The following is a 25,456-nucleotide window of genomic DNA, read 5'->3' on the forward strand; positions in this document are numbered from 1 at the left end:
TGAATGAAGAGAGTGTTTTCCCATACCCTGGCCCACAGGGTGTCATAACTGCCAATCTAATAGGTGGGGGAAAAATGTAGTTGTCTTAAGATAATTTCAATGACCCTTCCTCTAGGTTAGGGTTCTAAGGTTGAGCACATTTTTCAGACGTGTAAGAGACACTCCCAGTCCCTGTGCTGGAAGCTGCACATGCTTGGCAGGGATTCCTGTGCAGGAGTGCGTGGGCCGGAGTGTGCTGTTGCATCCCTTTGTGTATGTGCTGACTTTCAGGCAGGGCCAGGGTAGACAGCAGGGTCCTTAGGGGGTAGGACCTAAGAGTCTAAGCAGTTCCTGCTCCTCATAGTAGCCTCTCCCCACTGTTTTCTCCCTGCCAAGAGTCACCCTTAAGAGGCAGAGCTGTGGCGTGAAGGCGTTAGTGAGAACAAAGAGACCATCCCTTCATTACTCCCTTCCTTCGGGACTATGAAGAGCCCTGGCCTGGTGACTTGGGTTCAAGTCCTCCACTTATATCCTGGGAGAGATAGCTTCACCATTCTAATCCTTGGTTTTCTCATCTTTAAAATGGGGAGAGCACTCCTGACCTCATAGGATGAATGTGAAGATTGCCTGAGACACTGGATGGGGACTAGAAACTCAGGACCAATCTTAGGAGGGCTGTGTTTGTTGCAGAAGAGTCTGTAGGGGATACCAGGGTTTGCAGTGTCATGTCCCTTTAGCATCATTGTGTCGTGGCGGCAGAGTTTTCTCATGGTTGTGTATCTGGAAATTTCACTGGGCCCGATTCAAGATGGCACCTCTGATCTGAACCGGGATCCCCCATGAGAACTGTTCCTCTGAACTAACCCTGTGTTCCCTTAGGGTGTCTAACAACATGTTCTCAAGGGGCAGGGTTTGGGGCATAGGCCCTTGCAAGGGCCAGGCCCTGGTCTGGGGTAGTGTCTCTGTGAAAGGCTCACTGGCCTATTAAAGGTTTGGACACATTCCTTTGGCCTCGTTAGTTGGATGAATCCAGGCAGACATGATTACATTCTAACCCTAAAGGGTTAAGGAGTCACGGAGGGACCTCAGCCTCCAGCTCCCCACCCCCCATGAAACTTCCCTCCCTAGCACTCTGCTAAATGGCTACTTATATAACTTGCTTGTCTAACTTCAGTGAAGGAGAACACCCTGTCTCCAGGTCAGCACAGATCACTCTTGAACTGCTGTAAACATTTCCTAAGTTGTGCTAAAACTTGGAATGACTCTCCAGAAACCACCTCAACTCCTACTCGTCCTGGCTCTGCCCTCTGCTCCCTTGGCTCACACAAGGCTCAGCATAGATTTGCAGGCAGCCACTGTATCCCTTGGAGCTGCTCTTCTCCAGGCTGGGTCTCTCGACCTCCTGAGCCCTTTCTACCCTGTTATTGGGCATCAGACATACCCTCGAGGGGGGCTAAGCTGCAGGGACAGGGCAGGGATGCCCCCTTCTCATTTTGAATGGAGATCTCTGCTTTATGCAGCCTCAGAGGTTGAGAAGTAACTGTAGCAGTCCCATTACCCTGACTCGGGCTGTTTGTAGCCTTTGGTCATGTGACTGATCTTGGGCACATGACCTAGGTCTTTATCACGTGACCTGACCTTGGTCACATGATCTACTCTTGGTCATGTGATCCTAGGTGTCTGTGAGATCTTTGAAGGCAGGCGCTGTATCTGACTCGTCTTGCTGTTTTCAGCCCTGACACAAGTTTGGGCAATAACCAATAGGGTAGGAATCGGCAAGTGGTATTGAGTTTTGTTTTGTTTTTTAAATTCCCTGGAAAGCTTACTTTATTTTTTTTGAGATGGAGTTTCACTCTTGTTGCCCAGGCTGGAGTGCAATAGCTTGATTTCCGCTCACTGCAACCTCCACCTCGCAGGTTCAAGTGATCCTTCTGCCTTGGCCTCTCAAGTAGCTGGGATTACAGGCACGCACCACCACCCCTGGATAATTTTTGTATTTTTAGTAGAGACGGGGCTTCACCATGTTGGCCAGGCTGGTCTTGAACTCCTGACCTCAGGTGATTCACCTGCCTTCGCCTCCCAGAGTGTTGAGATTACAGGTGTGAGCCTCTGCACCCAACCTTGAGTTCATTTTTAACCCAAACACAGAATCTTAATTCACTCATCATGTTCCACATTTATTCTTTCCTTCTGCAAGCATTTTTTGTCCTTTTGTATTTCCTCATCAGCCTATCAGCTCCCAGAGGGCAGGACAGCATTTCACACCTTTTTCTTTTTAGTGTTTGTATTGACTAAAACAGGAGGTTGCGGCTGGTTTTAAAACATTCTTGCATAAACATGATACATGCTTGTATTATCTGTCCAATAAACATTCATAAATAGTTTTAAACTAAAAGAAATAGGGACTCCTTAGAGAAAAATTAGAAAATACAGGAAAGTAGAAAGTAAAAAAAAAATTGTCCGTTGTCCCAGCATCTAGAGAAAATCACTGTAAACATTTTGGTGTGTTTCCTTCTAATATGAGACCCCAAGTTTCTTCCCCCACCTCCCCACCATCATTTAGATTGTTGTTTTTCATTTTCTGCAAAACTAGGGGCTGGGAACCTGCGGAGGAGGTGGCCTGCAGTTTGGCTGGTGAACAGGGTCAGTGGCTTTTTTTTTCTTTTTTCTTTTGAGACGGAGTCTTGCTCTGTCGTGCAGGCTGGAGTGCAGTGGCATGATCTTGGCTTACTGCAACCTCTGCCTCCCAGGTTCAAATGATTCTCCTGCCTCAGCCTCCTGAGTAGTTGGGACTACAGGCACGTGCCACCATGCCTGGCTAATTTTTGTATTTTTAGCAGAGATGGGGTTTCACATGTTGGCTAGAATGGTCTCGATCTCTTGACCTCGTGATCCACCTGCCTCAGCCTCCCAAAGTGCTGGGATTACAGGCGTGAGCCACTGCACCTGGCAGGTTAGTGGCTTTTAAGTTTTATTCTGTGGAGCCTTCAGGAACTGCTTAGGGACAGGGATGTGCTGAAGTGAGGAAGGTGGGCTCTGGGCCCCCCAACCTGCTTCAGCCAGAGCCAACCCACTTTCATCTTTGCAAATTGGGCTCCTAAGGAAACTTTCATTGGCTAAAAATTTCCCGTTTTAAAAAACGTTTTAAAACCAGAAGAGGGCCCGCCATTTTCCCAGATTCATGCTGTTCCATGGGCATCTGCTGCTGGCCGTTGGTCCCCACACCTTCTGTGTGGTCGCAGGTTCCCATTCGTGAGCCCTCATTCCTTGAGCTCCTGTGGTGAGGGCTGTGGGTTCCTTGGATAGTTTTTATTCTGCCAGTGTGTTCCCTCCCCAGATGCCCTAAGCCATTGGCATTCCCTTGAGCTTCTGGTACAGTGACCGTATCTATGCCACATGCTATGACACAGGATTAGGGGGCTGATTGGTTAGGGAGCTTGTTCCAAGGGAACCTATCAGAGCTCTAGGAGCCCCTCCCCTCCCCTCCCTTCCCCTCCCCTCCCCTCCCCTTTTCTTTCCTTGGTGGAGTCTTGCTCTGTTGCCCAGGCTGGAGTGCAGTGGCACAATCTTAACTCACTGTAACCTTTGCCTCCCAGGTTTAAGGATTCTTCTGCCTCAGCCTCCCAAGTAGCTAGGATTATAGGTGCCCATCATCATGCTCCGCTAATTTTTGTATTTTTAGTAGAGATGGGGTTTCACCATGTTGGCCAGGCTGATCTTGAATTCCTGAGCTCAAGTGATCTGCCCACCTTGGCCTCCCAAAGTGTTGGGATTACAGGCGTGAGCCACCGCGCTGGGACCTACTGCTTCCTTTTGTAAGGGCCCTCAAAGCATTTATTAATTTGCCCCAGGCCTTGCCTAGGAATTAACACCAAGCTCCCTAGTTGGAATCAATCACTTTGAAAAGCAAAGTGAGATTAGCTGCTTGTAGTTTTTTTGGTTGCTCTTCCTTTCTCCAGAGCCTCTCAAAGTGACTCCATCATTGTGACTGTGGGTCCCCTTCAAGGTCCTAGTGCCTGATTCTGCTGGGTCTGGAGGGTAGCACACACCGAGGGCACTCATGCTTGGACTCACAGACTCTCAGGCTGTCTGACTGTTACCAGGGAATGCAGGCAAACCCCTCCTTTTGCCATAGTTTGCAAAGCATGTCTGAGGTCACCCTCTGAGTAGGGTGTTCGTTTCTCACCCGAGGACTTGATCCATGGCCTGTCTCCCCTGTATGTCTGTGTGTGTCCTTCTCTCTTCATGTCTGTGTCATGTGGGCTCACCTGGGGTAGGGCTGTGGTCTGAGCCCCCCATCCATTCTGCTGAATGAGGGAGATTCTAGTTCTTCCCAGATGTCATCTAGGTGTATGGATGGATCCCACATCACAGCAAAATAGCAAAGCTTTTGTCTGGGTGTTGTGGTGCACACCTATAATCCCAGCACTTTGGGAGGCCAAGGCAGGCGGATCACGAGGTCAGGAGTTTCATCCTGGCCAACATGGTGAAACCCTGTGTCTACCAAAAATACAAAAACTAGCCGAACATGGTGGTATGCGCCTGTAGTCCCAGTTACTCGGGAGGCTGATGCAGGACAATCACTTGAACCCGGGAAGTGGAGGTTGCAGTGAGCTGAAATTGCACCACTGCACTCTAGCCTGGCAACAGAGTGAGACTCCATCTCAAAAAAAAAAAAAAAAAAAAAAATAGCAAAGCCTTTGACTCCCGGGCAGGGCCAGGGTGCAGGGTGGACTTGATGGGTTCCTTAGGGGATAGGTCCTAACAGTCTAAGCTGTTCCCGCTGCTTGTAGTAGCCTCTCCTCACTCTTTCCTCCCTGCCAGGAGTCACCCTGAAGAGGCAGGGCTGAGGTATGAAGGCATTAGTAAGAGGAAAGAGCAAAGAGACCATCCCTTTCTTACTCCCCTCCTTCAGGACGGTGAAGAGTCCTGGTGACCAGGGCTGTTTATGCAAAAAAAAAAAAAAAAAAAAAAAAAAAAAAAAAAGAACCATGGAGGAGCTTCCACTAGCTCAAAGGGGATGAGATACTTTTGTAGCTACTTCTCAGGCTGTGCCACATGGTCTCAGGCTGGGCCTAGCTCTGCTCGGTTGACTCCAGAGGTGAGTAAGCGGGGTGGGAGTGACTGCCAAGGATGGAGGGAGAAACTGAGTGTTTAGCTTTAGCTGGGGACCCTCAGCATCTGCCCCTGTGGACCCCAGAGGTTGGTAGCAAGAGAGATGGAGACAGCTACGCTCCCTGGCTGAGCTGGGGTGATGCTTTGCTTAGGGTGCTGAGCGTGTGGGTGATGACCTTGGCTTTTGTCTCAAGAGCAGTGTGGCGCATTGGTAATTAGAGGGGATGATCACGATTTGTACCTCTCCAAGGCTGTGATTAAGCAAAAATAGGCTCCATTCTTCAGGCATCAGGAGCAGCCATGGTGAGCGGGGCGGTCCACCTATCCTGATGTGGGGCTAGCAGGGTACTGGGAGCTGGCACTGTGGGAGCTGTTGCACAGCCTGTCACAGAACACTCTCACAGAAACACCTGTGGGCGCACCCGCCCCAAATCCGGGCACTGCAGGGACCCAGCCTGAATAGGGACATGCACATGGAAATTAACAGAAAGCGGGAAGAAACAGGCAGCTTCATGATGAGGTCCTGGGGTCCCCTGCATGTGGCTCTCTACCCCTGAGGGCCCCCTGCCAGCTGCTCTTGTCACCAGAGGCCCTGGGGGAGCCTCTAGGGGTGTTATTATAAAGCCCAGGCCAGAGTCTTCTAGAATCTCCAGAGGTTCTCACATACCAGTTCCCATGAGTACTTTCAAGAAATGTGCTTCTCAGTGGATGATGCTTCCCTGAGCCTGATTTCTCATGGGGGTTTAACGGCACAGAGATGTCCCACAGGCTGTGTGCAGCCTCGGATCTTCCAAAAGGTTTTCACAAAAATGCCACCCTAGGCTCTGAAAGCTGATAAGCTCTATTCTCAAGGGTCCCACAGTCTGATGGGGAAATGGACAAGTAAGCCAGGACCAGTGCAGCAGAGTGTGAGATAACCATCTTTGCCTAGATAGATCAAAGACAGCTTCCTGGAGGTGATGGCAATGGAGCAAGGTTTTGCAGGACAAGTAGGAGATTGGCAGTCTGGAAAAGGAGGAAGGGCTTACAGGCAGAGGCTCAGCATGAGCAAAGGCAAGGGTAAGTGAAAGAGTTATGTCTTGTGTGTGAGTCACAGCCAATGGCCTCAATTATTATGGTAGGAATGTCTGGCTTTTAGAAGAGCACAGACCGATGGGCAAGGTACCGGGAAGGCGGCCTGTGGCTGCCCCTGCTTGTCTCCAGGGGCCTTTGCTAAGACGAAGATGGGAGATGTGCCTTTCCGTGGGGAAGTTCTGGTCCTGTTAGTCACCTCTCAAGGGGCCAGAATCTGAATCTGGCAGGCTAGATCTCCCTTCCTCCCTCTCCCAGAGCAAAGCATTCCTGGCTTTTGTGCATGGAAAGGAAGCAAGGCTCTGTCCCCAAACAGTGTAGGAGGTGACACTCTTCCTTCCTGCTGGGGAGGAGTGAGGGATACTGAGGACAATGCTGCCCAGTCTCTGGCCTGTGGCTCCCGTGGCTCCTATCCCTGCTGAACCAGGAACCGCCTCAACATCAGTGGTAGCCAGGACGCAGCAGTTGTCCACCAATTTGATGCCCAGGGCATCACAGGGGTCCCGACGGAGCTGGCTCCACACAGATCAAAGATGTAGGTGCTCCTTGGCCTTTGTAATCCGTGACGGCACAGGGTCCAGCCCCCACCTAACAGAGGGCATCGTGCCCAGGAGACAGCAGGACCCTCATGTCTTCCCTGCAATGTATTTATAGCCTTGCCATAGTAATTTGTGGCAATCACAGCATTTAATCCTGTAATCACACTGCAAACAGGCGCCCAGCCCAGCAAGGCTGAGGAGCCTGCCAGGGCTCAGAGAGGAACTTGGCACCAGGGCAGGCAAGTGTGGAGGCAGCAATGTCCCCATCAGCCCATCTTGTCAGCTGTGGTCCTGGCTCTGTGCCCTGGATGTCCTCTGGATAATAATAATAACAATGGCAGCTAACCCACGTGACATTTCCTGTGTTCCACACCCTGTTCTAAGCCCTTTATGCCTGTGAACTCATCTCCCCTCACCACCACCCCACGGGCTAGCTGCTATATTATCCCCATATTCCAGTTGAAGAAACTGAGACAGGTCATACAACTGATAAGAGCCAGGATGTGAGCCCGGGCATTCTGGATCCAGAGACTGTGGCTTTGACCACGCACCTCCCAGCCCTAGAGCCAACCTCAGCCCTGCCCTCACTCCTGGTTCCTCTGGACTCGGAGCCTGCCCAGAGCCGCACGCAGGGCTGCACACACCATGAGGCGTGGGTGCTTTGTCTCGGGGAAGCCACACTCGGACTCTCTCCCTCCTGGCACTATTTCATGTGGTGGAAAGGGCTCTGGCAGTGGCATATCTGGCCTTTTAACCTTTAAGGTGCGTGGGGCAAGTGACAGAGGTTGTTTGAGCCTTGGTTTGCTCTTCTGTAAAATGGGGCTACTAACAAGATCATTCAGACTTAGAGAGTAATTGTGGGGACTGGACAGGATGAACCATGTAACACACATAGCGCCCAGGACATAATAAGTACTTAATAAAGCTGAGCCATTGCTGTTGTTATCATCCTGTCCTGAGGGGAGGGCCTGGGTCTCTTCTAGCCAAGCCTAGGGCAAGGTCTTTTTTTTTTTTAATCAGTCATACTTTAAGTTCTGGGGCACATGTGCAGAACATGCAGGTTTGTTACGTGGGTATACACATGCCATGATGGTTTGCTGCATTAATCACCCCGACATCTACATTAGGTATTTCTCCTAATGTTATCCCTCCCCAATACCCCCCAACCCCTACCATCCCTCCCCTAGCCCCCCCACCCCCCAACAGGCCCCCGTGTGTGATGTTCCCCTCCCTGCATCTATGTGTTCTCATTGTTCAACTCCCACTTATGAATGAGAACATGCAGTGTTTGGTTTTCTGTTCTTGGGTCAGTTTGCTGAGAATGATGGTTTCCAGCTTCATCCATGCCCCTGCAAAGGACGTGAACTCATCCCTTTTTTATGGCTGCATAGTATTCCATGGTATACGTGTGCCACATTTTCTTTATCCAGTCTATCATTGATGGGCATTTGGGTTGGCTCCAAGTCTTTGCTAATTGTGAACAGTGCCACAATAAACATATGTGTGCATGTAGAATGATTTATAGTCCTTTGGGTATATACCCAGTAATGGGATTGCTGAGTCAAATAGTATTTGTATTTCTAGATCCTTGAGGAATCGCCACACTGTCTTCCATAATGGCTGAACTAATTTACATTCCCACCAACAGTGTAAAAGCATTCCTATTTCTCCACATCCTCTCCAGCATCTGTTGTCTTCTTATTTTTTAATGATAGCCATTCTAACTGGCGTGAGATGGTATCTCAGTGTGGTTTTGATTTGCATTTCTCTGATGACCAGTGATGATGAGCTTTTTCTTTCATATGTTTGTTGGCTGCATAAATATCTTCTTTTAAGAAGTGTCTGTTCATATCCTTTGCCAACTTTTTGACGGGGTTGTTTGTTTTTTTCTTGTAAATTTGTCTAGTTCTTTGTAGATTCTGGATATTAGCCTCTCAGAAGGGTCATTTGAAAAAATTTCTTCCCATTCTGTTGGTTGCTGGTTCACTGTAAGGATAGTTTCTTTTGCTGTGCAGAAGCTCTTTAGTTTAATTAGATCCCATTTGTCTATTTTGGCTTTTGTTGCCATTGCTTTTGATGTTTTAGTCATGAAGTCCTTGCCTATGCCTGTGTCCTGAATGGCATACGGCAAGGTCTTTGATAAGTTAGGAATTAGGCAGGGGAGCCTCGCCCGTGGGAAGAATGCTAGGAAGTGCTGGGCAGAGCCAGGCCCCAGGACAAGTTTTTCCTCCTCCTCCATCATTTCCGAAACGATTTCCTGTCTATGCGGGCAGCAGCTCCGAGCTCATAAAGCAGCTGCCCTTTGACCGTGATTGTGTCTGTGAGGACAGAATATTTCAGAAATGCCCTTCACTGCTGAGAAAAGCTGCTCATTTGCAGTTCTCTGTAGAGGTCTCCTCCCCTGTGGCCAGTCATGGTGAGGGGATGTTGGCAGGGTGCCTAGGGTTGCCCTCAAAGCCCCTGGAAGGACCCTCCCCAGATGTGACTCCTAGAGGGGAGCAGCAGGCTCTGGTGTGTGTGGGGGGGTGCAGGGTTGTGAAGAAGGCAAGGGCCAGCCTCATCTAGAACCTTTGACCTTAAGAGATGAGCCAGTTCCTCCTCACTGAAGACAAACAGGTGGTTCAGCTTGGGTGTAGGTTTTAGCCACACACAGGAGATAGTATCCATCTCATGGGGGAGGAAGGAGAGGAGCTGAAGGCAGCCTGATGGCAGGAGGGAGTCCTCAGAGTGGCAGGAAGCATTTGGGTGGGGGCTCTGGGGTGGCTGTTGGATGCCTTTGAAGTTTCTCCACCCAGGAGTCCAACCAGTGTCATGACATTCAGGAGTGCAGGTGTTAGATCAGGGGTTGACAAACATTTCTGGAAAGGGCCAGATAATAAATATTCTCAGCTTTGTGAGCTGTGAGGTGTCTGCTGCAACTACTCTGCTACTGTGGCACAAAAGCCACCTGCCATAGACAGTATGTAAATGAATGAACCTGGGTGTGTTCCAATAAAACTTTATTTACAAAAACAGGCAGTGGGGCAGATTTGGTCCATGGCTGTGGCTTACTGAATTCTTTGTTAGGGAAATGAGAGCTCAGGGAGGGCTGGGAGCCAATAAGGACTTCTTGAAGGGGGAGGTGTTGATCCCAGCCTGCTCAGAGGAGCAAGGAGAGATTTCTGCCAAAGGCCAGCTTTACCCCAAAGCTCATGGGTGATGCCAAGAGTGTTTCAAATGCTGACCTTACCTCTCTGGGAGTCTACCTTCCCTGGAAATTGGTCCCATAATTCAAGTCTGTATTATCTCTCTGATAACTTAAAACAGATTTTTGGTTTTTTTGAGGTGGAGTCTCACTCTTGTCGCCCAGGCTGGAGTGCAGTCATGTGATCTCGGCCCACTGCAGCCTCTGCCTCCCAAGTTCAAGCAATTCTGCTGCCTCAGCCTCTCAAATAGCTGGGGTTACAGGGGCGCACCACCACACCCGGCTAATTTTTTTTTTGTATTTTTAGTAGAGACGGGGTCTCACTATGTTGGCCAGGATGGTCTTGATCCCCTGACCTCGTGATCCACCCACCCGGGCCTCCCAAAGTACTGGAATTACAGGTGTGAGACACCATGCCGGGCCAGATTTTTTTTTTAAGGATTTACCTAGCTGAATTAGGGTTCTCTGGAGAAACAGAACTGAAAGGATATATACACAGATGTATCAAAAGAGATTTATTATGAGGGACTGGCTTTTGTGATGATGGAGGCTGAGATGTTCCCTGATCTGCTGCCTGGAGGTTGGGAGGCCCAGGAAAGCCTCTGGTGTAGTTCCGGCCCGAGTCTAAGGGCCTGAGAACCAGGGGAGACAAGGGCATGAATACCAGTTCAAGTCCTAAGGCCAGAGAACCAGGAGTGCTGACTGTGAGGGCAGGAGATGGAGGTCTGGGCTTGAGAAGAGTGAGTCCTCCCTGCCTGCATCGTTTTGTTCTGTTCAGGCCCTCTGCGGACCGCAGGGTACTCACCCCCACTGTGAGGGCCAATCTCCTTCACCCACCGCTTCAAATGCCAATCTCTTGCGAAATACGTCACCGATAGACCCAGATAACATGTTTTACCAGCTACCCGGGCATCTCTGAGCTCAGTCAAGAGTTGGTGCATAAAATGTGCCTTCACACCAGCTCTTCCAGTTGTCCTCAGTGGGAGGCTTGGCTCAAATCACCGTCCATAACTGGAAGTGGAAGTCCTCAGTAGGTTCTCACACTGTTGCTGCTGATGGAGTTGAAGCAACGTGGGCTGGTTCCTTTCGAGGTGAAGCAACGCGGGCCGGTTCCTATCGAGGTGAAGCAACGCGGGCCGGTTCCTTTCGAGGTGAAGCAACGCGGGCCGGTTCCTTTCGAGGTGAAGAAACGCGGGCTGTTCCTTTCGAGGTGAAGAAACGTGGGCTGGTTCCTTTTGAGGAAGCCTCTCATTTCAGGAGCACCATCCAGGATGGCCCTACTCTGCTGGCCTTCCTTTCCTTGTGAGGAGAAAGGGTTTCATGACATGTTGGTTTCCGAGGCGGGGCCTGGTTGGGGTGACTCTCCCTAGCTCCAGGCTGTAACTAACCTGAGCTCCTCTATGATGTAAGCCAAGGCCTCACCCTTAGGGCCAGCTGGGTCCAGGGAGTGTCTGGTTGCTTTGGGGAAGCCTGGACACGCTGAGCTCTCCTCTTTCCCTCTGCAGGAGAACTGTACCGGGTTTCCTTGAGAAGACAGAGGTTCCCCGCCCAGGGAAGCATTGAGATCCATGAAGACAGTGAGGTGGGCTGGGTTTTGGGGCGTGTCTGGGGCCATCTCAGAGGCCAGGATTTTAGGAAGAGCCCTTGGATAACAGGCAGCCTCGTTGTCTTCCAGCTCTTCATCTGACTGGCTGTGTGACCCTGGGCTGGTCCCTGTCCTTCTCTGGGCTTTGGGTTCCCATATGAACAGGAAGGGTCTCTTGAGACTCCTTCCTGCTCAGACATGACTCCTGGCAGCCTGTGCCCTTTCCTCACTCTGAATGCACCAGAGGTTCTATCACATAGCTGGGCGTAGTAGAGCTGAGACTGCCACTCAAATTGGAGCTGAGGCAGGCTGGATATAGTGCCTACTTCTCTGGCCTCAGTCTCCCTGTATGTGTGTGTGTGTGTGTGTGTGTGTGTGTGTCCCTGTGTGCCTCCCCCATCCCCAGCCGCCTCTCTTTCTCTATATCAACCGACATGGCTCTCAGGAAGGCTGCCCGCAGCGCTCCTGCAAGACACACGTCCTCCTGCTGGTGCTGCATGGGGGCAACGTCCTGGACACTGGCACCGGGGACCCATCCTGCAAGGCAGCCGACATCCACACCTTCAGCTCCGTGCTGGAGAAGGTCACACGAGCCCACTTCCCTGCTGCCCTGGGCCACATCCTCATCAAGTTCGTCCCCTGTCCTGCTATCTGCTCTGAGGCTTTCTCGCTCGTCTCTCAGTGAGTCCATTTCTGCTTGGTTGGGGCTGGATGGGGTTGGTGGGGCAACTAAGTAGAGGGGCTGCCCCTGCAACATGGACCCCGTGGGCAGGTGGGTACCTGCAAGCCCTCTCTGGGATGTCAGATCCTGATGAAACACAAGCATCCCTGGTGGAAGGGGCTGGGAATTGTCCTCTGCCTGGGCCTGGGTGTGCTGAGGTCCCCATGAAAACTCAAGCCATTTCCCCCATGGTGGCCCAGCCAGTGGAGACAGGAGTCACACTCGGCCACGCAATTGCAACCAAGTAGGAATTTGAAAACACGAACGGTGTTTCTCCTTTGCTCTCACACCATAACAGTCAACACAGAAGATTTCTGGGGCCACATGGGAGGGGCTGTTTCCGTACACACCAAGCAATCAGTTCTGCTATGGACACCAGCTGGGTGCCGTCCGATTCAATCCCGCCACTGTCTACCTGGAGATAGCGTCAGATCCCACGGGGCGAAAGCTTGGTCCCACAAACTGCCCCAAACTTCTGATACCAAGAGCATGCTCCAGTTTGTTTTACCTGTGCTTCTGACGGCCTAGCTTCAAGTTGGGGTTCTCACAACCCTGTCACTGGGTTCAATTAATTGCTAGATAGGCTCACAGAACTCAGGAAAATGCCTAATCATATTAACTGGTGTTTGATAAAGGAGGCAGATGAAGGGATGCATAGGGCGAGGTATGGGGGAAGGGGCGGAGCTTCCCAACATGTGCCACCCTCGAGGAACCTCCACGTGTTCAGATCTCAGGAAGCTCTCCTGTCCTTTCCACCCTTTAATGGAGGTGGCATTGGCTAGGCATGACTGACAACAAAGAAATGTGGTTGGACAACAAGGGTCTCAGGCTCAGCCCCGGTAAGGAACCCAGCAGGGCCTGTCTGCTCAGATTCTTCTTGGCCTCTCTGCAGCATTCCCTTCTCCTGGGTATGGAGCAGGACTCCTTCTGAAATGAAGGTCTCATGACCTAAATCAGACAAGGGAGATCAGAGAATTTCTTTACAGCCAGCTGCAAGACAGAAAGGTGGGGGAGAGTTCCTGCCTGGGGAGAGAATACAAGGAGGGCAGGAGAATGCCAGAGGTCAGAGAGAGAGACAGAGAGAGAGACAGGCAGAGGGATTGATTCTGTTTTCCAAGGCCTGCTCCTGAGACCTAAAGTGCTCCAATATTATAATAAGGGATATGGGAGCCAGGAATTGTGGAAAAAACTTGTCTATCTATCTATCCATCCATCCATCCATCCATCCATCTATTCCTCCATCCATCCCCTATCACTCTATCCATCTCTTATATATCCATCCATCCCCTGTCACCCTATTCATCCATCCATATCTATCTATCTATCCATCCATCCAATTTATCTATCCCTCCATCTATCCCCTATCACTCTAGCCATCTATTATCTATCTAATCTATCCATCCATCCATCCCCTATCACCCTATTCATCCATCCATTATCTAGCTATCCATCCCTTATCACTCTATCCATTCAACCATCTGTTATCTGTCTGTCCTATTTGTCTATCCATCCATCTATCCCCATCACTCTATCCATCCATTCATCCATTCATCCATCTACTATCTATCTATCTACCTACCTACCTACCTACCTACCTACCTCATAGTATCTCACTGCCGTGATGGAGGAGGAATAGGGCATTGTGGGCTCTCTGAGAAAGGCCAGAGAGGACTTCCTGGAGGAGTGACTTTTGGGTGTACATATCTTGGTTAAGTGTGTGGCCTCTCAGGCCAGCCTGGGTTTGCATCCTGGCTATGTGACTGGGGGAAGTTGTTTCACCTCTCCCTGAGTTTCCTAATCTATGCAATGAAAGTAACCATAGTAAATAACCTCTCCGGGTTGTTGTGAAGATTCTGTGTGCTCATGTGTGTGAAGCACTGAACACAGTGTCCAGAACGTAGAAAGCACGTGGGGATGCTAACCTTGGGGATGCCAGCTTTGGGGATGCCATCTGTGGGGATCTAGCTATGGAGATACTAGCCTCAGGGATTCTTACTGTGGGGATACCAGCCTCAGGGATTCTTACTGTGGGGATACCAGCCTTGGGGATGCTGGCTGTGGGGATCCAGCCATGGGGATGTTAGCCTCAGGGAGACTAGCCATGGGGATGCCAGCCATGGAGATGCTAACCGTGGGGATGCCAGCCTTGGGGATGCTAGCTGTGACTCACATCATCTTCCTCCTGGCTGGAAGAGGGGCTCTCTCTGCAGGTGGAGAGTGGGCTGGGGAAGGAGACTTCCAACTTCCAGCAGGGAACCCAGCTGGTGGGGAGAAAGGAAGGATGATGTGCACAGGAGGGCTGGCTGAGCGCTGTGCAGCTTGTTCAGTGCTGATGCTGGCACATCCACTGTGGGCCCTGGTACCTGTGGGGGACAAACTGAGTGACCAGGGGACCTCCAGGGTATGGGGCTTCTGGGAGATCCACCCACTGTTCCAGGCCTCGAGGGCCGCAGTGCTCCCCTCCTGCCTGTCCTGTCAAACTAGCTAAAGGTGCGTGCCTGGGGCCAGGTGGATACCTGGATTCTCAGCAGTCATATGTGCAGAAAATGACCCAAATGCCTGCAGGGCCCAAATCCTATAGGCATTTGGCAGATCACTGGGGCTGGCAGCTGGCAGCTGGGAACTTTCAGTTAGGGGCAGGAGGGAGGCCGCTGCACCTCTACTCTGCCTCTCCCCTCACAGGACCCCACCAGGGACTTGGGGCTGCTGCAGAGCCCAGCTGTCAAGCAGGGCCCTCATACCCTGGGGCTGCGGGGCTGGGGAGAGTGGGAAGAGGTCCCCAGTAGGATGCCAGGTCTGTGGGGTAGACCACACTCCCGATTCCCCAGGAGAATGGGAGCCAGTGTTCTCAGCCAGATGAGGTTCTGAGAAGCACTCAGTGCGGGGAGGGCTCAAGTCCCTCACCCTGGAGCTTCCAGCTGATCAGAAGAGAGCATGGCCAACCGCCTTCCCTTTCCTGGGGTTTCCTTTTCCCCCTCTGGATTCAGGGAAAGTCAGAGACTCTGATTTATCTGCGTTCCTTGGACACCAACAGGAATTGCAGGCAGATCTCCATCTGAGTTGGAAGGAAGGAAGGAGATGAGGTCCATAGTTCTGCAGCTTGGCTAATTGCCTAAATCCCTGGTGTGATTCTTGTGAAACTGTGAGATGTCCACACCTCACCCCAACAGTGGCTGATTCAGGAGGGAGGCGCCCTGGAATCTGCATCTCCAACACCTGCTCACTGCTGAGCTGGCGGCACAGCGCATTCCCTTGTCACTCTGACAGGCCAGGACTTCACTCAGCTAGTTCATCATCCATCTCAGGAACCCCCTACCTGCCCCCAGGACATCTGACCTCCAGAGCTGGGTCACCCCTATCTCCAGGAAGATGGATGGCTGGGCCATTCATGGGACCAGCAGGAGGGAGCTTACTTCTCCCCCAGGCAGCTCCTCGCCAGGGCCATTCATCACCCTGTAATCACGACTGGGAGGGAGCTCTTTCTCAGCTAATTAAAATCTCTCCGGCTGCAATCGAGGCCTGCTTCCTCTAATTTGTGTTCTTTGGAGATGAGGAATGGCTGACAGGGCCAGCCTTGTACACCACGAGGACTCTGCCACCTGCTGAGAGTGCCTGGGCCCTGTCACCTGCCCCGGAGTCTGTGGAGTCCCAGTGGGGTCTGCACTGGGCTCCATTAGCCTGAGCTTGGGCTAAGGGGGAAGGGCAGGCCCTGGGCAGAGGTGGAGAGTTCCCAGCCTCCCTCTGTGGTCTTTCCTGACCAGCCAGGTCCCATAGTACATCTGGGTCAGAAGCCCCAGGGAACAGAAGCGGAGGTGGGGACAGGCAGGGGCGAGTTGCTCAGAGGCACTGGTCTCAGGTGCATCTGAGCTGCCCAGAGAGGGAGGGATTTCCTAGTGGGATGGTATGGAGTTGAGAGCATCAGTGTAAAGTCTGGACAATCTGCTGGCTGGACACTCTTGGGCAGGCTGTCAGCCCCCTCTGGGGTCTCAGAACTTTCTGCGAAGCTGAAGAAAGCTCCCATCTTCTCCCAGTGACACAATGAAGACATCCTGTCTGCAGCCATGTGCCCAGCTCCAAGCTATAGCCAAAATGTGGACCCCATGCCTGGCATGGCCTCTCTCCTCCTTTCCCAGCTTCTCCAAAGCCTTTCTTGAGGCCTAGTTCAAGCCCCACCTCCTCCAGGAAGTCTGCCGTGATGATATGTTCCCACCTGTTCCACACTAGCTGGCTCCTCAGCTGACTTCTTCCTCTATGACTGGGGTGTCCTTTGGGGTCGAGCATAAGAGGATAAGAGAGCTCTGCAGTCACAGGGACCCCAGGGCCCATGCCCATGGCCAGCACAGGAAGGACACACAGCGAGTCAGTGTAGGCTTGAATCTTCTTCCCCCTACCCGAACTGCCTGTGCTCTGTGTCACCAGGCTCCTGCCTGGGTCCTCCTGAAGGGTCCTCAGCCCCAAACCTGCCAACCTGCCCAATCCTGGCTGGGCTCACCTTGGGCCCCCTGTCCGCAGCCTGAACCCCTACAGCCACGATGAGGGCTGCTTGAGCAGCAGCCAGGACCACGTCCCTCTGGCCGCCCTTCCCCTGTTGGCCATCTCCTCCCCGCAGTACCAGGACGCCGTCGCCACCGTCATCGAGCGAGCCAACCAGGTGTACAGAGAGTTCCTCAAGTCCTCCGATGGGATTGGCTTCAGTGGGCAGGTAGGACAGCCCGCCCTTCCCTCCTCTCCCCTCCCCTGTTCTGGCCCCTGCCTGGGAGAGGCTGGAATCTACTGAAAGGACCAAGGCCAGGCTGTTCTAGAATCAGCATCGGAGCTGAGAGGTGGCTTTGGAGAGCTCTGGGCTTACCCTCATTTTACAGATAGAAAAACTGAGGAGGTCAGCAGTCTGAGTTCTGATTCTGAGCCCATATTGCTCTCTTGCTGAGGTCTGACCCCTGATAGTAGCCTACTCCCTGTCCTTGGGCTGACCTGGGCCAACGTCAGCCCTGACCCCCCAGTTTGAGCACTGCTTCCCAATTGAGCTCTCTCAATGGCTTCCAAGGACGAGTTTCTCATTCTCCTGAGGGGAGGCAGCATTGCTCTGTCCGGGTGTGGGTGTACGGGGTCAGCCATAGGCAGGCCTGCAGTCCCAGCTGCGTCTCTTCCAGGTGTGTCTCATCGGGGACTGCGTGGGCGGCCTCCTGGCCTTTGATGCCATCTGCTACAGTGCGGGGCCCTCCGGGGACAGCCCTGCCAGCAGCAGCCGGAAGGGGAGCATCAGCAGCACCCAGGTGCGGCTGGGGTGCAGGACTGTGGGCGGGGCATACCCGGGGGATCAGGGGCCACCCCTTGGGGAGGGAGTGCTGGTTCTCCACATTGGCACCATGACATCCAGGTTACGAAGAAGTATATCATAATCTGGCCAGGCGCAGTGGCTCAGGCCTGTAATCCCAGCACGTTGGGAGGCCGAGGTGGTTGGATCACTTGAGGTCAGGAGTTTGAGACCATCCTGGACAACATAGTGAAACCTGTCTCTACTAAAAATACAAAAATCAGCCAGGTGTGGTGGTGGGCGCTTATAATCGCAGCTACTCAGGACGCTGAGGCAGGAGAGTCACTTGAACCCAGGAGGCAGAGGTTGCAGTGAGCCAAGATCACGCCATTGCACACCAGCCTGGGCGATGGAACTAGGCTCCCTTTCAAAAAAAAGAAGTGTACCGTAATTCTACAAGAGTAGCAGGGGATTATTACGACAGGCGGGGAAACTGAGGCCTGGAGAGGGCTGAGTTGGATTTGGCTCCTTCGACAACTGTCCAGCATCCCAGCTGGAATGTCAATTCCTGTGGGTGTAGGAGAGAGCCTATGCCTCAAATCCTGCCATTATTGTGATGTGGCTTCCTTGTGTCTTTTGGAAGAAGTGTGGCCCCTCACATCTTAGGATGAAGGGGCTGATTTGCGCTTGTGGGAGGAAACAGAGCCCAGAGTCTCCTGTGACAACAGTCTTCTGCTCTCCTGTCCCCTGCTCGGTCCCAAAGGACACCCCAATTGGGGAGAAGGATTGCAGCCTGGCCAGCAGCAAGCGTCTCAGCAAGAGCAACATTGACGTCTCCAGCGGGTTGGAGGATGAGGAATCCAAGAGGCTGCTGCCGAGGAAACAGAGTGACTCCTCCACCTATGACTGTGAGACCATCACCCAGCACCACGCCTTCCTCTCAAGGTAGCCCCTCTCTGTCCCCTTCTGGCTTTCTGTCAATGCACCCAGGAGCAAGAAGACCTTGGCTCAGAGTCAACTGGGAGGGCGGTGACCAGTCATATGTCCCAGGCCCTTGCATGGGGGCCCATACATAAGCATTGAAATGCTAGGGCGAAGGCCACTTGCCATCAGCCCTATACTGAGACTCTGTTACCTGCTCCCTGTCCCTGTTCTGCTCTGACTTGCAGAGAGGCTGGAAACAGTAGTCTTTTTCTGAGCCTCAGCCTTTCTTCTGCAAAAAGGTAATGGTGCCCAGCCTACCTCACTGGCTGGTTTTAAGAACCTGGTGGAGGTCGGGCACCATGGCTCATGCCTGTAATCCCAGCACTTTGGGAGGCTGAGGTGGGAGGACCACGAGTTCAGGAGTTTGAGACCAGTCTGGCCAATATGGTGAAACCCTGTCTCTACTAAAAATATAAAAATTAGCCAGGCATGGTGGTGGGTACCTGTAATCCCAGCTATGCGGGAGGCTGAGGCAGGAGAATCGCTTGAACCTGGGAGGCGGAGGTTGCAATGAGCTGAGATTGTGCCATTGCACTCCAACCTGGGCGACAGAGCGAGATTCCATCTCAAAAAAGAAAAAAAAAAGCTGGTGGAATAACTGCTGTGACTGTGGTTTGTGAGTCACCCCAGGTGTGTGTTGTTATCATTTCTCTCAGGGAAAGAGAGGGCCAAGTAGGTCAGGAGCTTTCTAGGGGTCACGCAGCCAGTGATGCAGTAGCTGGAATCATCATTCTGGTTTTCCTATCCCTAGTTCAGTGCTTTCTGATACAACACACTTTTGTTTGAGGGCCAGGCAGGTCTCTCTACAGAACTGTCTACCCTTTAACTTTCTAGAAGAGGCATGTTAATCAACGTGGGCGAAATACGTTATCTGCACATTAATTCAACTTACAAATAGCTGTTGAACTCAGACCCAAGTTAGAGGGAATGTCTCTTTATTTTTCCTCTGCTCCTCAGCTCTCTTCTTCCTTTCTTTCTCCTTCCTCCTTACCCAAGGGATAAGTATCATGAGATCATTACAACATTTGGAAAATACATCATCTGACCACCCAGAGGGAGCTACTGTTAACATTGAAACTATTTTCTTCCACACGCTTTAAGATAGTTTTACAGCCGGGCACAGTAGCTCACGCCTGTAATCTCAGCACTTTGGGAGGCTGAGGTGGGTGGATCACGAGGTCAGGAGTTCGAGACCAGCCTGGCCAATGTAGTGAAACTCCATCTCTACTAAAACTACAAAAATTAGCTGGGCGTGGTGGCAGGTGCCTGTAATCCCAGCTACTCAGGAGGCTGAGGCAAGGGAATCACTTGAACCCAGGAGGCGGAAGTTGCAGTGAGCCAAGATCGTGCCATTCCACTCCAGCCTGGGCAACAAGAGTGAAACTCTGTTTCAGAAAAAGAAAGAACCTTTCATATTGTGACCTATTCCTGATGCAGTTAAAAATACTTGATAAATATTCTTAATGGCAATATAATATTGAGTGAATGGATATCAGTTTATTTAATCCCTGTAATTAGGTATTTTGGCGGTTTCCAATTCCTTACCACTGTAAGTAGCTCTGCAGTGAACATCTTTGCACATAAACATTAACGTGTATATTAGGATGATTGTATTTGGATGGATTCCTGGAGGAGGAATTACTAGGTCAAAGGCTCTGCACATTTACATCTCTGAATGTTTAAAGCCCCGCTGACAGATGATCCTTTAGAAAAGCAGCTGCCTTCTAGGGAGGCTTGCAAGATGAAAAATCTCAACCTTTCTGGTTCATCCTTGAAAAATCCTTTAGGGGAGCCCCAAATTTGGAGAGTGATGAGAAGTTGGAGGCTTTCAGTAGCTGGTCTGACACAGCCAGCTTTCCCCTCTGGTGTAGGGACAGATGGTGGTTTCTTTGGCAATTAAGTAGTTGGCGTGTGTCTAGGGACCATGCTGTACGTGAAATATGTATTGTTAAACATCAGAGTCATCGCCTCACTGTGAGATGCTCACACTGCAAGAGGCAGGCGGAAGCGTGGGGACAGGATTCAGCTTTGCAGACTCGCTCACTCCTGAGGGTGGGGCACTTGTCCGCACCATTCCAATCGCTCTTCCTTTTTGCTTTGAGTGATAGCAAAAATAAATTTATTGATCACTTATAATGTTCAGAAATCCTTCTCAGTGCTGCTTTTTTGTTATTATTATACTTTAAGTTCTGGGATACATTTGCAGAATGTGCAGGTTTGTTACGTAGGTGTACACGTGCCATGGTGGTTTGCTGCATTAATCACCCCGTCATCTGCATTAGGTATTTTTCCTAATGCTATCCCTCCCCAAACCCCCCACCCCCTGCTATCCCTCCCCTAGCCCCCCACCCCCCTACAGGCCCCAGTGTGTGATGTTCCCCTACCTGTGTCCATGAGTTCTCATTGTTTAACATCCACTTATGAGTGAGAACATGCAGTGTTTGGTTTTCTGTTCTTATGTCAGTTTGTTGAGAATGATGATTTCCAGCTTTATCCATGTCCCTGCAAAGGACATGAACTCATCCTTTTTTTATGGCTGCATAGTATTCCATGGTATATGTGTGCCACGTTTTCTTCATCCAGTCTATCATTGATGGGCATTTGGGTTGGTTCCAAGTCTTTGCTATCATAAAAGTGCCACAATGAACATACATGTGTATGTGTCTTTGTAATAGAATGATTTTATAATCCTTTGGGTATATACCCAGTAAAGGGATTACTGAGTCAAATGGTATTTCTATTTCTAGATCCTTGAGGAATCGCCACAGTGTCTTCCACAATGGTTGAACTAATTTACACTCCCACCAACAGTGTAAAAGCATTCCCCATGGATCTTTCTAAAGTTTGTTCTCCTCTAACTCAAGTATTTTAGTTGCTTTGCATTCACTTAATTGACAGATACATCATGTGGTCCCACTGTCAGGTTTTCACTTTAAGCTGTAGCTAATGCTGGCTGGAAGGTTAGGGAGGTGGCCCAGGTGTCCTTCTGATTCTCAGTGCCCTACTCTGGGTCTGTGGCTGAACATGACTTGGACTCTTCCTGAGGCAATGGGCACCTGGGTTGGAAATGTTTAGAATTCTGTGTGTCTCACATTTTTCTCCTTAAGCCCTGCTTCATCTGCAGGCTGGGGCTGGCAGTGGGGAGACGAAGCTGTTTGCATCTGTGTCTGCGGGTTGCCTGGAACAGGAGTTAATGATGAAAGCCCGGATCCCTGCAGAACTGACGTTAGCCAGCTGGATATTGGGCAGGCTGGACTTGTCTGGTACACAGTGTAGGAATCCTCCACATGGCCATCACAAAGCCAGTGTGACGAGGCAGGCCTGCCTGTGTGTAGAATGCTCAGACGCCCCCACGGGCTCAGCCTGTTTTTGTAAGTAACATTTTATTGGATCCCAGCCATGGCTGTCCATGACTGCTTTTATGCAGCAATGGCAGAGTTAACTAGATGCAATGGAGGCCACATAGTTCATGAAGTCTGAAATATTTACTCTCTGGCCCTTTGCAGAAAAGGTTCGTTGACTTTTTTTTATTTTTTTGAGACAGAGTCTTGCTGTGTCGCTCAGGCTAGAGTGCAGTGGCGCGATCTCGGCTCACCGCAACCTCTGCCTCCTGGGTTCAAGCTATTCTCCTGCCTCAGCCCTCTGAGTAGCTGGGATTACAGGCACATGCCACCACGCCTAGCTAATTTTTTTGTATTTTTACTAGAGGGGAGTTTCACCATGTTGGTCAGGCCGCTCTTGAACTCCTGACTTTGTAATCCATCCACCTTGGCCTCCCAAAACACTGGGATTACAGGCATGAGCCACCGCGCCTAGCCCATTGACTACTTTTCTAGCCAAATACCGGCCAGGCCTTGGTGGCCAGTGCTGACTGTAGGTGGTGTGCAGCTGGTGGACTGGACTCAGTCCTGTCCCAGAGGTGGAGGGTGGGGCACTTGGCGCTCAGAGTTCAGGCTGCGCCGCTGAGTGAACACGCCTGCATTCTCAGTCCTTCCCTAACCTGCCCTGTCCTGTGTCCCCCTCCCTTGCAGCATCCACTCCAGCGTGCTAAAGGATGAGTCTGAGACCCCGGCGGCCGGGGGGCTGCAGCTCCCCGAGGTCAGTCTGGGCCGCTTTGACTTCGACGTGTCTGACTTCTTCCTCTTCGGCTCGCCGCTGGGCCTGGTCCTGGCTATGCGGAGGACGGTGCTGCCTGGGCTGGACGGTAGGGAGAGTGGGCAGGGGCCTAAGATTCCTGTGCGCCACTATGGCCACCCACTGTGTCAGGGCCTCAGAATGAGGGCAGTGGAGTCGGGGATGGGGGCAGGGAGGGTCACAGAGTTGGGATAGGTGGAAAGAGAGGAGAGAGGGTGGGGCAGAGAGGGGAGAGGAGCAGCTTCCCTCCCGACATGGGGTGAAGGTGAGGCATCTTCGGATGGATTTCACTGTTCCCATCAAGTGCCCCTGGTTGCTTTTCTGGTGGTCATGCCCTTTGGGGAAGAGAGGCTATAATATTCACCCTCTTGCCTCCCACTCTCTCCTTCTCCTGTGCTGAGGCAGACACTGCAGCCAGGTTGGTCACTGCCCACCCCTGCATATCCCCAAGCCCTCCCCCACCTCAAGTGCCTTTGCTCATGCAATACCTGCAAATTTTTTTTTTTTTTTTTTTTTTTTTTGAGACAGAGTCTTGCTCTGTTGCCCAGGCTGAAGTACAGTGGCGCAATGGAGGTCTCGACTCCCTGCAACCTCTGCCTCTGGGGTTCAAGTGATTCTCCTGCCTTAGCCCTCTGAATAGCTGGGATTACAGGCACCCGCCACAATATCTGGCTAATTTTTGTATTTTTGGTTAGAGATGGGGTTTCACCATGTTGGTCAGGCTGGTCTCAAACTCCTGACCTCAAGTGATCCATCTGCCTCAGCCCCCCAAAGTGCTGGGATTATAGGCATGAGCCACACTGCCTGGCTAATACCTGCAGCCTTGAACACCTTTTCATGTTCCTCTAAAATGCACACACCAGGCAACTGGCACCAGCAGGCATAGGGTCAGGGAGGGTAGCAGTGACTCCAAGGTCGGAAGCACACACCGTCTGATACTGCAGGGCATCTTGGGTATCCACAGATCCATGCTTTTAGCCAAAGCTTACTGATGAGCTGCAGTATGGAACAGATCAAGTGGGGAGGGCTCTGGTAGAAATGGAGGCAGGAAGGCAGAACCCCATGGCTGCCTTCAATGTCACAAACGAACCCTAGGGCTCCGTGGGTGCTGGAGGGTCCCAGTAGGGAGGCCCACGGAGGATGTGGAGGCCTCAGTGGAGACACCTGCTGGTCAGCAAGAGAAGTGTTCCACCTGCTCCGGCAAACCAGGAACTCCCTCTGGCCGCAGGCCTGGGAACTGAGTGCGTATAGCCCTGAGGCCTGCGGAAGGGGCAGCTGACCTGCCTGAAGGAACCTGGGCTGGTTTCCTATGTCAGGTAGTAACTAAGAGAAAACTGGAAGAATTTAAAGGAGTTGCCCCGTGGAAATGGTGGAGGGAGGGCCCACAAGGAGAAGGGATGGTTTGAGCAAAGACGCAGAGAAAGGAAAGCTGCAAGCCCGAGCGGGGATGGGCAGGTGTGCACCGAGGCTGCAGTGCTGGGTGCCTATCACAGCGCTCCGGGTGGGGCCGATTGGCAAGGCCTTGAATGACAAACCGAAGGTAATGGCTTTGTTCCCATGGGAGCAGGGAGCCCTGGGAGGTTCTTGAAAGGGAAGTAGGCTGCTTCAAGCTGTACTCCAGGGAGCCTCCGAGGGCCTAGGGAGCAGGTGCAAGAAAGGGGCTTCCTTCTGTGTCTTCCACTTCCTTCTGTGTCTTCACCCCAGGCTTCCAGATGCGCCCTGCCTGCAGCCAGGTCTACAGCTTCTTCCACTGCGCAGACCCCTCTGCCTCTCGGCTGGAGCCGCTGCTGGAGCCCAAGTTCCACCTGGTGCCCCCTGTCAGTGTGCCCCGCTACCAGAGGTTCCCACTGGGCGATGGCCAATCCCTCCTCCTCGGTAGGTTCTTGCGGGCAGGAGAGTGTGTGCTGAGCTGGAGGTGGGGTCCCAGCCCTGTGGCACCCAACACTGGCCTCTCTGGTCCAGCCCCTCCAAGCACTCAGTGAGTAGGGTGATTCCCCTGAACAGGGGCTGTGAGAACAGGATAGCCAAATCCTCTGTCCTCAGAATGGCCCACCTGTGCCAAGCACCTGCTCCGTCTGCGGCATGTTGGGGCTCAGAGACCCAGGCTCTGTCCCCTAATGGGCTCCCAGACACACTCCTGTGGCCAGGGCTGGCGTAACACTTGAGCTTTCAGACCTGACGGCAGGTCCAGGGATCCATGCTCTGAGCTATTTGCAAGTACCCAGCTTAGACTCTGTAGGGGTATGGCAGAGAGTGTGCCATTCTGGTGGGCTCCATGGGAGAGATGGCCTTTGATTAGGGTCCAGACAGAGGGGGTGCATTTGGACATGTAGAGAAGAGCTAGTGGACGAGGAGTGAGATCTTCTAGGGGAGAGAACAGCAGGAGTGAGGGCAGGTGGTTTGGCAACAAGCCAGTGGCCTCCAGGGTCAAGTGGGATGATCTGGGCATGGACCGACTGTGTCATCGATGGGAGGCCTGTAACGGACAGTCAGAGACTTGGAAATCAGAGCCTTGGCTCCATGCCCACCTTGAGGAGGTTTAGCCTAAGCCTGCTCAGAGCTATATGTCCGGGATGAAGGAGCTGTGGATGGGGCACATTCAGGATTAAAACCCATCCCTTCCTCACCCCTGATTCAGTGGAGCCTTTGTTTCCAAATCCCTGCCTGCCTGGAGCTTCAGCAGGTAGGCTGGGCTGGAAACCTCCCTCCCCATGGGGCCCTCTTAGGTCAGGGGATTCTTCTCCCTCCCCCAAGGCTATCCTAGCTCCCAGGCTGGAGTCCTCTTCCCTTCCAGAGGCGGCCTCAATCCTTTGTGGTGCAGGGGAGGAGTTGGATCAGAGACGACAAGGTTATGAGTCACCCCTGGGGCCTCAGCTGGTGCTTTTGGGGC

The 25,456-nt window shown here is 52.0% G+C and overlaps 1 protein-coding gene across 2 annotated transcripts in view; it reads left to right on the forward strand.

Annotated features, from left to right (window-relative positions):
* Nucleotides 1–25,456, forward strand: part of PITPNM3 (PITPNM family member 3) — a 105,575-nt gene that overhangs the window by 64,626 nt on the left and 15,493 nt on the right. The window contains exons 5-11 of one of the 2 annotated variants that reach the window (XM_017538862.2): nt 11,394–11,470; nt 11,919–12,154; nt 16,707–16,896; nt 17,345–17,467; nt 18,212–18,393; nt 22,464–22,636; nt 24,271–24,441. In XM_017538862.2, the coding sequence (XP_017394351.1) occupies nt 11,394–11,470; nt 11,919–12,154; nt 16,707–16,896; nt 17,345–17,467; nt 18,212–18,393; nt 22,464–22,636; nt 24,271–24,441 (1,152 nt within the window). Of the gene's footprint in view, nt 1–11,393; nt 11,471–11,879; nt 12,155–16,706; nt 16,897–17,344; nt 17,468–18,211; nt 18,394–22,463; nt 22,637–24,270; nt 24,442–25,456 lie in introns of both variants that reach the window. The other variant, XM_037742130.1, reaches the window with a different exon arrangement.

Source organism: Cebus imitator, unplaced genomic scaffold (genome assembly GCF_001604975.1).
Source record: "Cebus imitator isolate Cc_AM_T3 unplaced genomic scaffold, Cebus_imitator-1.0 Scaffold115, whole genome shotgun sequence".
Taxonomy (NCBI): Eukaryota; Metazoa; Chordata; class Mammalia; order Primates; family Cebidae; genus Cebus; species Cebus imitator.